We start from the raw sequence: 15640 nt of genomic DNA on the forward strand, positions 1-15640 counted from the left end.
CATGTTTGGCACCTGAATGCTTACATTTGGTTGTTGTTCGCTGTGTGAAAAAAAAAAGATTAAATAACAGTGTATTATATGCATATTTTTTTTTATTTATATTTTTTCCCCTCTTTTTCCCCCCAATTTTTATCCCGTCGTGTATCCAGTCACGTCGTGTCCAATTACCCTGATTGTGTCCTCTATACTGATTCGACCCTTCACCGCTGACTGAGGACGCCTCTCAACTGACATACACCCCCTCCGGCACGTACAGTCAGTACAGATATTGCATTTTTCACCTGCACAAGTCGAGTTCATACACTTGACGGGCACTGTGTATGGAGGGCCACACCCCCATCAGCATTATTCCTCAGCCCTGTGTAGGCGCCATCAGTCAGCCAGCAGGGGCCGCAGTCGCACCAGTTATGAGGACCTATGATCCGACTTTCTTACCCTCTAACCCTGAACAACAGCCAATCGTTGTTCATACAGCCGCCCAGCCTAGTCAGAAAGGCAGAGCTGAGATTCGATACGATGTATTCGAAACCCCAACTCTGGTGAGCTAGCATACTTTACCGCTGCGCCACCTGAGCGGCCTGCATATTTTATTGTTTAAAATAATGTCATCAGGGACTGTTGGCCCTCGGGCACTTTCACATTATCAAATCTGGCCCTCCTAGAAAAAAGTTTGGACACCACTGGCGTAAAGGGTCTGTTTATTTACTGGCTTCCTAAGCTCTTAGAGGGACCTTTCCCAATCCTGTCTGTTTTCTGCATTTGTATGTTTGTTTGTCATTTGTAAGGCCAGTACGTCAGGTTGTAGGTTAGGTGGAGGAACTTTGTGGTATAACATCCATTAGATAAAATAAATGTTATGCTTTGAACTTTGTGCCAACAGTTTGAAGAAAGGCTTTGTTTCAAGCGTGACTCTGCTCCTGTACACAAAGTGAAATCCATGACATGGTTTGAATAGTTTAGTGAGGAGGAACAACAGTGGTCTTCACAGGACCCTGACCTCAAATTAAATGCAAGACCTGACCTCAGATCCACTTATAAATAGCACATATTTTAGACACACTGACACTGGGAAGTTATAGCAGCTAACATGGTTTTGGAATAGAATGTCAAAATACTCCTGGTCATGTTCAGATGTCCTAATACTTTTCCCCATATAGTGTTGCACTAGATAAGTAGATAGATGGATGGACGGACAGGTGGATGGATGGACGGTTAGATGGAATGATGGATGGATGGATGTTTAGATGGTTAGATGAATGGATGGATGGTTAGATGGTTAGATGGTTAGATGGTTAGATGGATGGTTAGATGGATGGATGGATGGATGGATGGATTGTTGGTTAGTTAGATGGATGGATGGACGGATGGTTAGATGGATGGATGGATGGATGGATGGATTGTTGGTTAGATAGATGGATGGATGGATGGATGGATGGATGGATGATGGATGGATGGATGGATGGATGATGGATGGATGGATGGATGGTTAGATGGATGGATGGATGGATGGATGATGGTTGGTTAGATGGATGGATGGATGGTTAGATGGATGGATGGATGGATTGTTGGTTAGTTAGATGGATGGATGGACGGATGGTTAGATGGATGGATGGATGGATGGATGGATGGATTGTTGGTTAGATAGATGGATGGATGGATGGATGGATGATGGATGATGGATGGATGGATGGATGGATGGATGGATGGTTAGATGGTTAGATGGATGGATGGATGGATGGAGTAATATTTCAAACAATAAAAAGCAGGGATTTTCTCCCCTTGATTTCTCTTTTATTAACACCTTTTTGTTCAGTTGTTTTTGAAGAGTTAAAACAATATATTTTTATAACCTGCTTTTTAATTATTTTAAATAGTTATTTATTTGTGACATATATAAATTTGACATACATACCTGTTCCTGAAATCTTCCAGTTTTTGCACGCACTGCTAACAGCATCAATATCCAGGGTAATTTTTACTTTTCCACTATGACACCGATTGTCAAACGTTATCTGGAAAACATTTAGACAATGGACTTAACATTGGACCCTGAATTATACCAGTGTATAGTTTACCAATTCAAACCCATCTTACCGTAACATTGAAAATGTAACAGTCAGGCAACTCATGTGAAAGAACTGTTTGTAGGTTTATTCCTTTAAGCGGAAAAGAGATCTCAATCATGATGAGTCTGTTATGGGCAAGAAACAAAGTGGTTTAAGTGTCCTAATATATAACAATACAGTCAGACGCATATGTTGGAAAATTCACTGCATTAAAAGTATGTGGATACTCCATCCAATTAGTGGGATCAGTTTTTTAGTGCATGTACCACGCAATTGCATCAGAGTCACATTAGCAGTAGCAGTGTAATGGGTCAGGCTAAAGTGCTCAGCTACTTTTAAAGTGGCATTGCTGTAGAGTGGCACCCTTTTGGTAATTTAGTTAGCCTTAATTACATTTCTGTCCTGCTAGAACAGCCCAGGTCAACTGTAGAAGCAATGATACTTAGGCAAAAAGGCCACACAAGGGCTAAAACATAGTGCATATGTCAAGTCATTTGATTGTAGTTGCTACACTTATTCCTGAGTTCCCATTTCCTGCAGCAAAGTGTCAGGACAGGTTGCCAAAACTGCTGTAAAATGCAAAACTGGGGTGCAATAAGTTCTGTCTTTAATTGTATCCAACACCTTTTGGATTAATTGAAATACACCGATTAGGCATAACATTATGACCACCTATGACAGCCCTGCAACTGTGATGCACTGTGTATCCTGACACCTTTCTATCAGAACCAGCATTAACTTCTTCAGCAATTTGAGCTACAGTTGCTCGTCTGTTGGATCGGACCACACGGGCCAGCCTTCGTTCCCCACGTGCATCAATGAGCCTTGGCCGCCCATGACCCTGTTGCCGGTTTACCACTGTTCCTTCCTTGGACCACTTTTGATAGATACTGACCACTGCAGACTGGGAACACCCCAAAAGCTGCAGTTTTGGAGATGCTCTGACCCAGTCGGCTAGCCATCACAATTTGACCCTTGTCAAACTGTCTTAAATCTTTACGCTTGCCCATTTTTCCTGCTTCTAACACATCAAAATTGAGGATAAAATGTTCACTTGCTGCCTAATATATCCCACCCACTAACAGGTGCTGTGATGAAGAGATAATCAGTGTTATTCACTAACCTGTCAGTGGTCATAATGTTTTGCCTAGTCAGTGTTTTACTAGGGGCTGAATGAAGCAAATACCCACAGTCATGCTTTGAAATGTAGTGGAAAAATGTAGTGGAAAGACTTCAAGTAGTAGTGTACATACCTGTAAAAGTCCAGCTCAAAAAATGAGGCATTATGTACTCGCCATGTTGCAGCGGATTTGGCATTCAAAGTTAAGCAATCTAAAAATAGTCACAATATATTTGTATGCATTTAAAAATTCAGTTTTATGCTTATTTAAAACATCCTATCAAAGATTTTACAGACACTATCACCCTACTGCTGTGTTCTCTTCACTGGCTTTTTGTAGCTGCCCCCATTCAGTTGAAAACAACAAAGGCAAGGCAAGGCAAGGCAAGGCAAGTTTATTTGTATAGCACCTTTCATACACAGTGGCAATTCAAAGTGCTTTACATAAGGAAAAAAAAATTAATTAAAAGCATTAAAACATTCCTGAGATCTAAAACCTCAGAAAGACTTCTTGCAAACATTTAGTTACAATTAAGAACATGAAATTCAAACTAGAGATAATAAAAAAAAATTAATTTAGGGAATATGAAATTAAAACAAGAGAGATAAAAAATTAAGAACATGAAAACTAAAAGAAAATATAGTAAAATATACACTACAATTTAGAAGAGCATGAAAAACTAAAAGAAATATGGTAAAATGAGGGTAATGGCAAAAATTTCGAGCTCAATCATAGGCACAAGAAAAAAGAAATGTTTTTAACCTGGATTTAAAGATTTCTACATTTGAGGAACATCTAATATCTCCTGGCAGTCTGTTCCAGTTATATGCAGCCCAACAGCTAAATGCTGCTTCACCGTGTTTAGTTTGGACTCTGGGCTCAACTAGCTGACCTGAGTCCATGGATCTAAGAGATCTACTGGGTTTATATTCTCTAAACATTTCTGAGATGTATTCTGGGCCGAACCCATTCAGTGATTTATAGACCAGTAGCAGCACTTTAAATTCTATTCTGTAACTAACTGGAAGCCAGTGTAGAGATTTTAGAACTGGAGTGATGTGCTCAGTTCTCTTCGTCTTAGTTAAAACTCTAGCAGCAGCGTTCTGAATGAGCTGTAACTGTTTCATGGTCTTTTTGGGAAGTCCAGTTAAGAGACCATTACAATAGTCCACCCTACTGGAGATAAAAGCATGGATCAGCTTCTCTAGGTCTTGTTGGCACACTAGACCCTTGATTTTGGCTATATTTCTAAGATGGTAGAAGGCTGTTTTGGTGATGGTTTTTATATGGCTGGTGAATGTGAGATCTGAGTCTATTAGAACGCCAAGATTTCAGACTTGGTCTTTGGTTTTTAGAGCCCGGGAACTGAGGTGTTCACTGACACTGGTCCTCTTTTCTTTGCTACCAAACACAACAATCTCTGTTTTGTCCTTATTTAACTGTAAAAAATTCTGGCTCATCCAGTTATTGATGTCCTCCAGACACTGACACAGTGAATCTATTGGGCTGTAATCATCTGGTGAGAGAGCCAGATATATCTGTGTGTCATCTGCATAACTATGGTAATCAATGTTGTTATCCTGTAGCATTTGGCCTAATGGCAGCATATAAAGATTGAACAGAAGAGGTCCGAGAACTGATCCCTGGGGGATTCCACATGTCATAGTTACCCTGCCGGATTCACAGCTGCCAATAGTGACGAAGTAACTCCGGTCTTCTAAATAAGACCTGAACCAATTAAGGACTGTTCCGGAAAGTCCAACCCAGTTTTCCAACCTATCCAGCAATATTCTATGATCTACAGTGTCAAAGGCAGCACTAAGATCCAGTAAAACCAGAACTGATATTTTACCCGAGTCAGTATTCAGCCGTAGATCATTTAACACTTTTATGAGAGCCGTTTCAGTGCTGTGGTGAGGTCGAAAGCCTGACTGAAATTTGTCAAAATAACCACTGGAATTCAAAAAACTGCTGACTTGATTGTAAACAACTTTCTCAATGATCTTGGCTATGAAAGGAAGATTTGAGATCGGCCTGTAGTTGTTTAACACAGACGCATCCAGAGTTCTCTTTTTTAGGAATGGCTTAATGGCAGCTGTTTTCAGTGACTTTGGGAAAACGCCTGATTCTAGTGAGCCATTAACTATTTGTTGCAAATCAGTTTTTACAGAGTTAAAAATAGTTTAAAAAAATTCAGATGGCAGTATGTCGAGACAACATGTCGATGATTTAAGATGCTGAACTGTTCTCTCCAGTGTTTTTTGGTCTATTGTATTAAATTGTGACATAATAGTCATGTTATTTCTAAGTGTCTGTAGGGGCAGCATGGTTTCATCGTTTGACTGAGTGGCGTTGATGGTCAGTCTAATAGTTTGGATTTTTTCACAGAAGAAATGAGCAACTTCATTACATTTCTCTGTGGACAGAAGTTCTGGTGTGAGAGTGCGGGTGTTGTTGATGTTCCTGTTAATGATCTTAGAGAAGTGCAGCTGTCTAGCCCTGCATAACTCCGAGTTAAAACTACAAAGGCTTTGCTTATAGAGATCATAGTGGATTTGAAGTTTAGTTTTCCTCCACTTACGTTCAGCTCTCCTGCATTCTCTTTTCAGAGCTATTACCATCATTGTGTTACGCCATGGTGCTTTCTGTTTGCTCAACGTTTTCATGACTTTTACAGGGGCAACCACATCCATGACAGTCAATATTTTCATGTTAAATTTATCCAGGAGTTCATTAACTGACTCTGCAATAAAAGTTGGTGATATAGCTATGGCCTCCATAAACTGAGAACTAGTGCTTTCATTTATGCACCTTTTCTTAACAGAAACAGAGCTAGTTTGAGCATCTGGAGTGATCAGCATTTCAAAGAAGACACAAAAATGATCAGAGAGGGCCAAGTCTTTGACCATAACAGAAGAAATGTTAAGACCTTTAGAAATAACTAGATCCAGAGTGTGCCCTCGAGTATGTGTAGGCCCTTTCACATGTTGCAATAGACCAAATGTGTCAAAAAGTCCAAAAAGTTCTTTGGTGTTATTGTCCTTGTTATTATCTAAGTGGATGTTAAAATCCCCAGTTATGATGAAGAAGCTGTACTCAGTGGAGATAACTGACAGTAGTTCAGTAAATTCATCTATAAAATGTGCAGAGTATCTTGGAGGTTTATAAATGGTTAAAAATAAAATTTTGGGAGTACCCTTCAAAATAAAACAGAGGTATTCAAAAGACATAAAATTGCCAAGTACAGTCTCTTTGCACTGGAATACATCTTTAAATAAGGCAGCTACTCCTCCACCTTTTCTACCACTTCGACACACATTCATAAAACCGAAGTTTGCTGGTGCTGTTTCATTAAGAACAGTAGCACTGCTGCCTTCTGCTAACCATGTTTCAGTTAGAAACAGAAAATCTAAACTGTAGGATAGAATTATGTCATTCACTAAAAATGATTTATTGGCTAGAGATCTAATATTAAGCAGAGCTAGCTTTAAAGGAACCACAGGAGCCCCTGGGACAGCCCGAGGTTGTCGTGGTACAGGTACGAGGTTAGACTGGTTGACTTGATATGCTGAATGCGTTCTATTCTTTCTATTTCTAATCAACACAGGAATAGAAAACATTTCAGACATACTGGGTCCAAGCTTACTCTCCAAACTGTTGTCAGTATCATATCTGCTATAGCAAGGACCCTGAACACATCACAACGTGTTATCATTGTTTTGTATTCTGAAGCCGCTATCAGTAGCACTCGCTGAACATTCTGAACTCTGTACTACATTTTTCCACTACATTTTAAATAAGCAAAGGACCTGGCCCCAAGCTACCTTAAAGAACTAACTCAAAACCCTTCTCTGTTCCACGCAACCTCAAAGCTACAAGTCGCTCCGCTCGTCTTGATCCTCCAATCAAAACTCAAGGAAGACGCACGCATCAATCTCTCACCATCTTCAAAAGACTATTATACTGTAGATCCACTTCTTTACTAAGCACTTTTTTTGGACAATTTGTTGTTTTTCTTGGAGGCAAAAACTGTGTTTGGTGTCAAAATGCCAAATGTATACTGTATATTTACATATTGTACTCCTTTACCACAGTCACGGCCTCATAACACAAGAGACGTACCGTTTTTTCTTCTCGAAGCACAAACTTGTATTCACTTTCCCATCTTTCATTAAATTACCTTCATTCTGCTTCAGTTTTCTCTTCTTGTACAAGTTGGGATTATTTGTAAATATTTCTCAACATCACTTGTTGGAAAACCGCATCAGTTAAATATTAATATAGAAACACCGCCATCTAGTGGTGGCCTGCGGTCACTTTGAGGGTCACAAAATCGGCATGCATTGTGGGAGATGCGGTTTATGTAAAATTTTTGTGTATTTCAAGACAATGGCTGCATCTGAAAATGCATACTTGAACAGTACATACTAGATTCGATGTAGTGCGCACTTTCAGTACGTAGTATGCTTAAAGCAGTACGCTCTTTCAGTACGCAAGTGTGCAGTATGCACGCAACCTCGTACATACTACCAACATCACGTGATGCATGACGTCTCATCCCCACAGTTATAACAATTTTAAAATCCGACAAAATTAACTTCTTTCTTTCTTTGCAGCTCCAGTTGAATTATGTGATAGATTATCGGACCGTATGTGTGCATCATTTGCATACTCAAAAATTGGCTGCCCAGGCAGTAGATCATCCGGGTACTTTTCGCATACTGTTTAATGTATAATACATATTCGGACACACTAACCACTCTCGCATACTGCTTTCGTGTACTGTTCAGTATGGAAGTGTGCGGTTTCGGACGCAGCTAATTATACGTCTTTTAAGCTCTCGCAGGCCACATAAAATGACGGGCCTTGACTTTGACACGTGTTGTATAAATTTTTTTTTTTTTTTTTTTTTTAAGTATTCTGCCTATTCCATTGATCTGACAGGTTTAAGCAGATTTGTATCCTTGGACTGTTGTCTACTTAAGCAAGAGTAGGGAAATGTGTACTGTGGAAGCACTTCTATAAGTTGCTCTGGATGAGATTGTGGTAGAATTAAAAGAGAATCTTAATGAGAAATGTATAACCAGAGTACTGAACAAATGTGTTATTAGCTTTCAAAAGCCAGAACCCGAACACACGTACATGTATGCATTTAAATGTACATTGCATTTTTCTCATATTAACAAAGGATATAGCCACCAACGAAACAACATGTGCTTCCTAACTGCATGTACATTTTAACTGTCAACTAATATAACAACTATTGTCAGTAAAAGTATCTGACCCCTTATTATTTCTAATAGTAATTTTAAAGACAAATAAACATGCAAATAAATGAATAAATGACCTGTCTCAGTTTGGGCATCTATATCGTACTCCTCTGGCCGCTCCAAGCTGCCCTGTTTGTAGTATTCCTTACAGATGACTAAAGGAAGTAGTTGTCCATCCTCCTCAGCATAGCCAACAGTAGCCACAGATAACTGATCCAACTGAGAATACTGCAGTACAGATTTTAATTTATTTATACTTAGTTTTAGTTTATTTCGGAAAGCTTCATAATGTACACACACATAAAGGTTTAAATCACAGCAAGTCCAGTCAAATTCATTTGTATAGTGCTTTTTACAATAGACATTGTCTCAAACTTTACAACACCCAGGACCAAAAGACCAAAACCCGGGAAAGTTTACATCAAACATTAGATTGTTTCTGATGATTACAAGGCCATAGTTGTTGGTGAGTTGAGTATTTCAACTGATCATTTATTTGGATTTTTATTCACCCCAGTCTTTAGAATTCAGAGAGCAGAGGCTTACCAACACTGGTGGAAAGATGGAAAAATGTTCCCATGTCTAGTACACCATTAGTAGAGGTGTAGAATTGTTAATTAGTAGTTTTACCGTCATATGATTCAAATCAATTTTGAATCACATGCAGTTGATTCATGTGTGCTGTTCCATATCTTCTGGGTGGTAAAAATAATTGCTTACTATTAAATCCAATTTTAAAAGCTTTAAAACAAAAATTTCACACTGTACATTTAAAACTAGAATATCTCGCCCAGACGGCGCAACAAGATATTCTGTTAGCACACCAGCGCCGAGATTCTGAACTCCACTGAATTGGAAGAAAATGCATAAATAAAATAGAAAAAAAATCTTCTTTCGCAATTTCTGAACTCTTATTGGTCATTGATACATAAACAAATCCTTTTGGCTGCTTCTACAATGGCTAGGTTCACGTAATGCCATGCGTCTTTTGTATTTGTGAGCCCTGCTCAGGAATCGAACCCGATGGGACTGTTATCCGCAGCGTGGCTCTTACCATCATGCCACACTAGCTTGACATTTGTCATAGATGAATATTCAACACTCAGTTCCAAAAAATTTAAATACTAGACCTTCATTAAATGTATGCATTGTGCTGTTATTGCTAATTAAATTACTTATTGTTTTCTTCAAATATATCTTGATTTAAAATTTAATGCCTACATGTTTCATAATAAGCAAGACAGGGGCATGTTAACTGCTGTTTTATCACTCACTCACTCACTCTTAACCGCTTATCCAATGAGTGTCACGGGGTAAATGAATGTTTGTAACATAACATGGTACAGAGGGACAGTGGTAGCCTAGTGGTTAGAGCTTTAGGCTATCAACAGGAAGATTGGAGGTTCAAATCCAGGCTCTGCTATGCAGCCACTGTTGGGTGCTTGAGCAAGGCCCTTAACCCTGTCATTTACAGGGGCGCCGTATGATGGCTGACCCTGCGCTCTGACCCCAGCTTCCAAACAAGCTGGGATATGCGAAGAAAGAATTTTATTGTACTGTACACCTGTATATGTATATATGACAAATAAAGTATATCTTTGTAAAAAAAACTCAGATAGAACAAACAGAAACCAAACCTGATCGATGACGTAGTACATATTATCATAGACGCTTTGTTTGGTGAAGACAGCCACACTGTAGTCATCCTCATCCACACCACTGTAGCTCTTCAGAAACAAATTCTTGAAGGCCATTAAGTTCTCTTCTTTATAGGTCACAACAAGCTGGTTGTTAAGTCCAAACAAAACAAGCTTTGAATGGAGTAGGGAGAACAGATTAGTTATTATCAAAAGGCATACAGTAGTTGCACGGATATCGTCAACATACTTAATGTTACCTGTGTTGTTATCATGATTATTTTTAAAATCTGCACAGTTAGCTTCCATGGTAGTTGTCGTCGTGCTTTGTATTTCTCACAGGGACTCATAAAATAATATCTTAGGTCATCTCTCAGGGTTTGCTCCCATGTGGAATCAGCACTCATGGACACTGGACTACTGAAAGAGACATTTTATACACTATAAATGATGTACAGGTCTGCATGCCAGCTTTGGGAATTGTTTTATCCCGTTTCCACAAAATACTGAGCTTTTTCATGGTTCTTCTTGCATACACTGACCAAACATTATAATTATGACCACTGACAGGTGAAGTGAATAACACTGATTATCTCTTCATCACGGCACCTGGTAGTGGGTGGGATATATTAGGCAGCAAGTGAACATTTTATCCTCAAAGTTGATGTGTTCTGTGATGCAGGAAAAATGGGCAAGCGTAAGGATTTCAGTCAGTTTGACAAGGGCCAAATGTGATGGCTAGACGACTGGGTCAGAGCATCTCCAAAACTGCACCTCTTGTGGGATGTTCCCGGTCTGCAGTGGTCAGTATCTATCAAAAGTGGTCCAAGGAAGGAACAGTGGTAAACCGGCGACAGGGTCATGGGCAGCCAAGGCTCACTGATGCACGTGGGGAGCGAAGGCCAACAGACGAGCTAATGTAGCTCAGATTGCTGAAGAAGTTAATGCTGGTTCTGATAGAAAGGTGTCAGAATACACAGTGCATCAATACAATATTAGGAAGGTGGTCATAATGTTATGCCTAAACACTAAAACTGTTTCAAGACCACAATAGGAAACAGTACAGCAAAATTAATCATGACAGGGCTATTTTCCAATCAAGGAGGTAATGAACAGCTCATTTTATATAAAAAAGGAAGTATTTATGCTGTGTGTGCTGGTTTCAATAAATGAATTGAACCAGCACTTGAGTATTTGCCCGTTCATGTTAAGAACAGTGCTTGTATGGGTAAAGTCCAAGGTTATGCCCGGGCAATCAAAACATATTTGCACTTTCAAATCCTAATACTCTGTAAAAAACCTACAGTACAAGCTAAAAAAAAAAAACACGCCCGTTTTTAACCAGAGTATTACAGAGATACAAAATTCTAACAATACTAGAGTCCAAGTTAAAGTTTCATACTGGAGTAATACTGCAACAATAAATGTGTGTAAATCAGAGCAATCAATACAATAGAACTACTTACTTTGTAGAAGTGACATTTCTGACAAACATCTCCATTCTTCAGGTTTTCATTCCCATTCCCAGCACCTTTTAACTTTAGAAGGTTAAATAACTGACCACTTACCAGCAAATCACTACAAGACTGACGTTTACTGACCAGAAGTTTTTGACCAATCGCAAAATCAGAAGCTCTTCAGAGGGCAAGGTTTTGCTGTACTGAATAGAACACCCTTTCAGTGGTAACCAAACTGACTTAAAATAAACAGGAACAGCACAGCGTGTCTCTTTCTGGTCAAACAGAGAAGCAAGCATAAGCTAAAAGGCTCCGTTTTGATAAACCAACTTATAAAGGTTTAGGATCTGCAGCAAAAATGTACAGTGGTACCTTGTGGTACTCGAAATCTTTAAAACTCGACGCCCTTTGTTGAGAAATTTATACCCTTAAACTCGACGTTTACCTTAAACTCAACGTGTGTGCGACTTCCGCTTTGTTCAGCAAAGTGCGAATATGAGACGAATAAGCATTTACATTTTCTGCATTTAGCAGACGCCTTTATCGAAAGCGACTTACATTACAGTTACAGTATACAGTCTGAGCAATTGAGGGTTAAGGGTCTTGCTCAAGGACCCAACAGCAGCAACCTGGCAGTGGTGGGGCTTGAACCAGCGACCTTCTGATTACTAGTCCAGTACCTTAACCACTAGGCTACGGCTTGCCGTGTGCTTGTATTTGTGTGCAATAACCATCAAATTCACTCTAAAAAGCGTCCACATGTATCTGTCTTTAGATGGATTTTTCTACTGTTTCACTTTTAAACTTGTGTTACAGCTCAGGGTGCTGAGAAATTGTAAGAATCAACATTTCCAAGAGTCTAAAATGCTTATAGTTAAGAAAAGCTTAATGTGACTAAATGTGTTAAAAGAACAGCATAAAAACACTAAACCAACCTTAATTCTTACTACTCTCTCCACTAATGATTCCTCGTTTGTCATTTTAGTACAATGTCATGTTAAGCTTTGTGCACCGCTACACTCCATAGGAAAGAACGGCACAGCCAGCGCAAAAGCGGTTTTGTCACTTTTCATGTGAATGCGCCTTTACTGAACAGAATATGGTATTCCAAGATCAAGCATCTTCAAGACTAAAAAGCATAAGGCAACAATAAAGAAGTAAAGGTAAAAAGCAGGGTTTATTGTATTTAACTGTTTTTATATTATATTTGTGTTTTTTAGTGTATAAGTGTCAAAAACAATCTCATTATTTTACATTAGCCTGAATTATATGCAGTTCTTTAATGGTCAGGACCCCCACAGGACCAACACAGAGCAGGTATTATTCAGATGGTGGATGATTCTCAGCACTGCAGTGACAATGACATGGTGGTGGTGTGTTAGTGTGTGTTGTGCTGGTATGAGTGGATCAGACACAGCAGTGCTGCTGGAGTTTTTAAATACTGTGTCCACTCACTGTCCACTCTATTAGACACTCCTACCTAGTTGGTCCACCTTGTAGATGTAAAGTCAGAGACAATTGCTTATCTGTTGCTGCTCTTTGAGTTGGTCATCTTCTAGACCTTCATCAGTGGTCACAGGACGCTGCCCATGGGGAGCTGTTGGCTGGATGTTTTTGGTTGGTGGACTATTCTCAGTTCAGCAGTGACAGTGAGGTGTTTATTTATTTTATTTATTTATTTAACCAGGAAATTAATCTCACTGAGATTTACAATCTAATTTGCAGGAGAGTCCTAAAAGAGTTTAAAAACTTCACCAGCATTGCTGTGTCTGATCCACTCATACCAGCACAACACACACTAACACACCACCATGTCATTGTCACTGCAGTGCTGAGAATCATCCACCACCCAAATAATACCTACTCTGTGGTGGTCCTGACCATTGAAGAACAGGGTGAAAGCAGGCTAAAAAAGTATGTAGAGAAACAGATGGACTACAGAACTACAAAGTGCTTCTACAGGTCCTTCTAAAAAAATTAGCATATTGTGATAAAGTTCATTATTTTCCATAATGTAATGATAAAAATTAAACTTTCATATATTTTAGATTCATTGCACACCAACTGAAATATTTCAGGTCTTTTATTGTTTTAATACTGATGATTTTGGCATACAGCTCATGAAAACCCAAAATTCCTATCTCAAAAAATTAGCATATCATGAAAAGGTTCTCTAAACGAGCTATTAACCTAATCATCTGAATCAACGAATTAACTCTAAACACCTGCAAAAGATTCCTGAGGCTTTTAAAAACTCCCAGCCTGGTTCATTACTCAAAACTGCAATCATGGGTAAGACTGCCGACCTGACTGCTGTCCAGAAGGCCATCATTGACACCCTCAAGCAAGAGGGTAAGACACAGAAAGAAATTTCTGAACGAATAGGCTGTTCCCAGAGTGCTGTATCAAGGCACCTCAGTGGGAAGTCTGTGGGAAGGAAAAAGTGTGGCAGAAAACGCTGCACAACGAGAAGAGGTGACCGGACCCTGAGGAATATTGTGGAGAAGGGCCGATTCCAGACCTTGGGTGACCTGCGGAAGCAGTGGACTGAGTCTGGAGTAGAAACATCCAGAGCCACCGTGCACAGGCGTGTGCAGGAAATGGGCTACAGGTGCCACATTCCCCAGGTCAAGCCACTTTTGAACCAGAAACAGCGGCAGAAGCGCCTGACCTGGGCTACAGAGAAGCAGCACTGGACTGTTGCTCAGTGGTCCAAAGTACTGTTTTCGGATGAAAGCAAATTTTGCATGTCATTCGGAAATCAAGGTGCCAGGGACTGGAGGAAGACTGGGGAGAAGGAAATGCCAAAATGCCTGAAGTCCAGTGTCAAGTACCCACAGTCAGTGATGGTCTGGGGTGCCATGTCAGCTGCTGGTGTTGGTCCACTGTGTTTTATCAAGGGCAGGGTCAATGCAGCTAGCTATCAGGAGATTTTGGAGCACTTCATGCTTCCATCTGCTGAAAAGCTTTATGGAGATGAAGATTTCATTTTTCAGCACGACCTGGCACCTGCTCACAGTGCCAAAACCACTGGTGAATGGTTTACTGACCATGGTATTACTGTGCTCAATTGGCCTGCCAACTCTCCTGACCTGAACCCCATAGAGAATCTGTGGGATATTGTGAAGAGAAAGTTGAGAGACACAAGACCCAACACTCTGGATGAGCTTAAGGCCGCTATCGAAGCATCCTGGGCCTCCATAACACCTCAGCAGTGCCACAGGCTGATTGCCTCCATGCCACGCCGCATTGAAGCAGTCATTTCTGCAAAAGGATTCCCGACCAAGTATTGAGTGCATAACTGAACATAATTATTTGAAGGTTGACTTTTTTTGTATTAAAAACACTTTTCTTTTATTGGTCGGATGAAATATGCTAATTTTTTGAGATAGGAATTTTGGGTTTTCATGAGCTGTATGCCAAAATCATCAGTATTAAAACAATAAAAGACCTGAAATATTTCAGTTGGTGTGCAATGAATCTAAAATATATGAAAGTTTAATTTTTATCATTACATTATGGAAAATAATGAACTTTATCACAATATGCTAATTTTTTTAGAAGAACCTGTATATGGTAAGTGGGGCTGATAAAATGGACAGTGAGTGTAATGTTATGCCTGATCGGTGTATATTGCTATTTTATACAACAGTTAGTTCCGACCGTACAATCTGATTGGTTGAGAAGCCTTCTAACCGTGCTGATATTCGTGACAACAGCACGGGCTTTTCACACCACAACGGTATTACTCCGCTGACGCGTTGCCAGTAACGACAAGCTGCATGCACACTGTTGTAATATGCCTTTAAGACGTTAAAGGGTTAACACAGAATACGGAGTTATGCTTGATGCCGTATACGCATGCGTGGGTTCAGTTTAAGGATGCAATAAAACAAAGCTCTACTGAACAGTTTATCTCCTGTATTTCTTTTTAATAATACTTCACACACAAACGTGCACGCAGGCGACACAGCTCCCGATCACGTTTTAAATCCGTGATCTGATATACAATCTATCTATCGCACTGTATAGGGAACATAACCAATTGTCTAATTCACTATCTAGTGCACTGTGTAGCGAACATAAATC

General features: G+C 39.7%; 1 protein-coding gene across 2 annotated transcripts in view; it reads right to left on the minus strand.

Moving 5' to 3' along the window:
- mcoln2 (mucolipin TRP cation channel 2) overlaps positions 1 to 11650 on the minus strand; it is a 33061-nt gene extending 21411 nt beyond the window's left edge. The window contains exons 1-7 of one of the 2 annotated variants that reach the window (XM_063012441.1): positions 11561 to 11650; positions 10355 to 10514; positions 10095 to 10268; positions 8535 to 8685; positions 3320 to 3398; positions 2095 to 2191; positions 1913 to 2012 (exon numbers count right to left, since the gene is read on the minus strand). In XM_063012441.1, the coding sequence (XP_062868511.1) occupies positions 1913 to 2012; positions 2095 to 2191; positions 3320 to 3398; positions 8535 to 8685; positions 10095 to 10268; positions 10355 to 10514; positions 11561 to 11595 (796 nt within the window). In that variant the 5' untranslated portion in view covers positions 11596 to 11650. Of the gene's footprint in view, positions 1 to 1912; positions 2013 to 2094; positions 2192 to 3319; positions 3399 to 8534; positions 8686 to 10094; positions 10269 to 10354; positions 10515 to 10868; positions 10947 to 11560 lie in introns of those variants that run through there. The other variant, XM_063012442.1, reaches the window with a different exon arrangement.
- Between the last annotated feature and the right edge of the window lie 3990 nt (positions 11651 to 15640).

Source organism: Trichomycterus rosablanca, chromosome 17 (assembly GCF_030014385.1).
Source record: "Trichomycterus rosablanca isolate fTriRos1 chromosome 17, fTriRos1.hap1, whole genome shotgun sequence".
Lineage (NCBI taxonomy): Eukaryota > Metazoa > Chordata > Actinopteri > Siluriformes > Trichomycteridae > Trichomycterus > Trichomycterus rosablanca.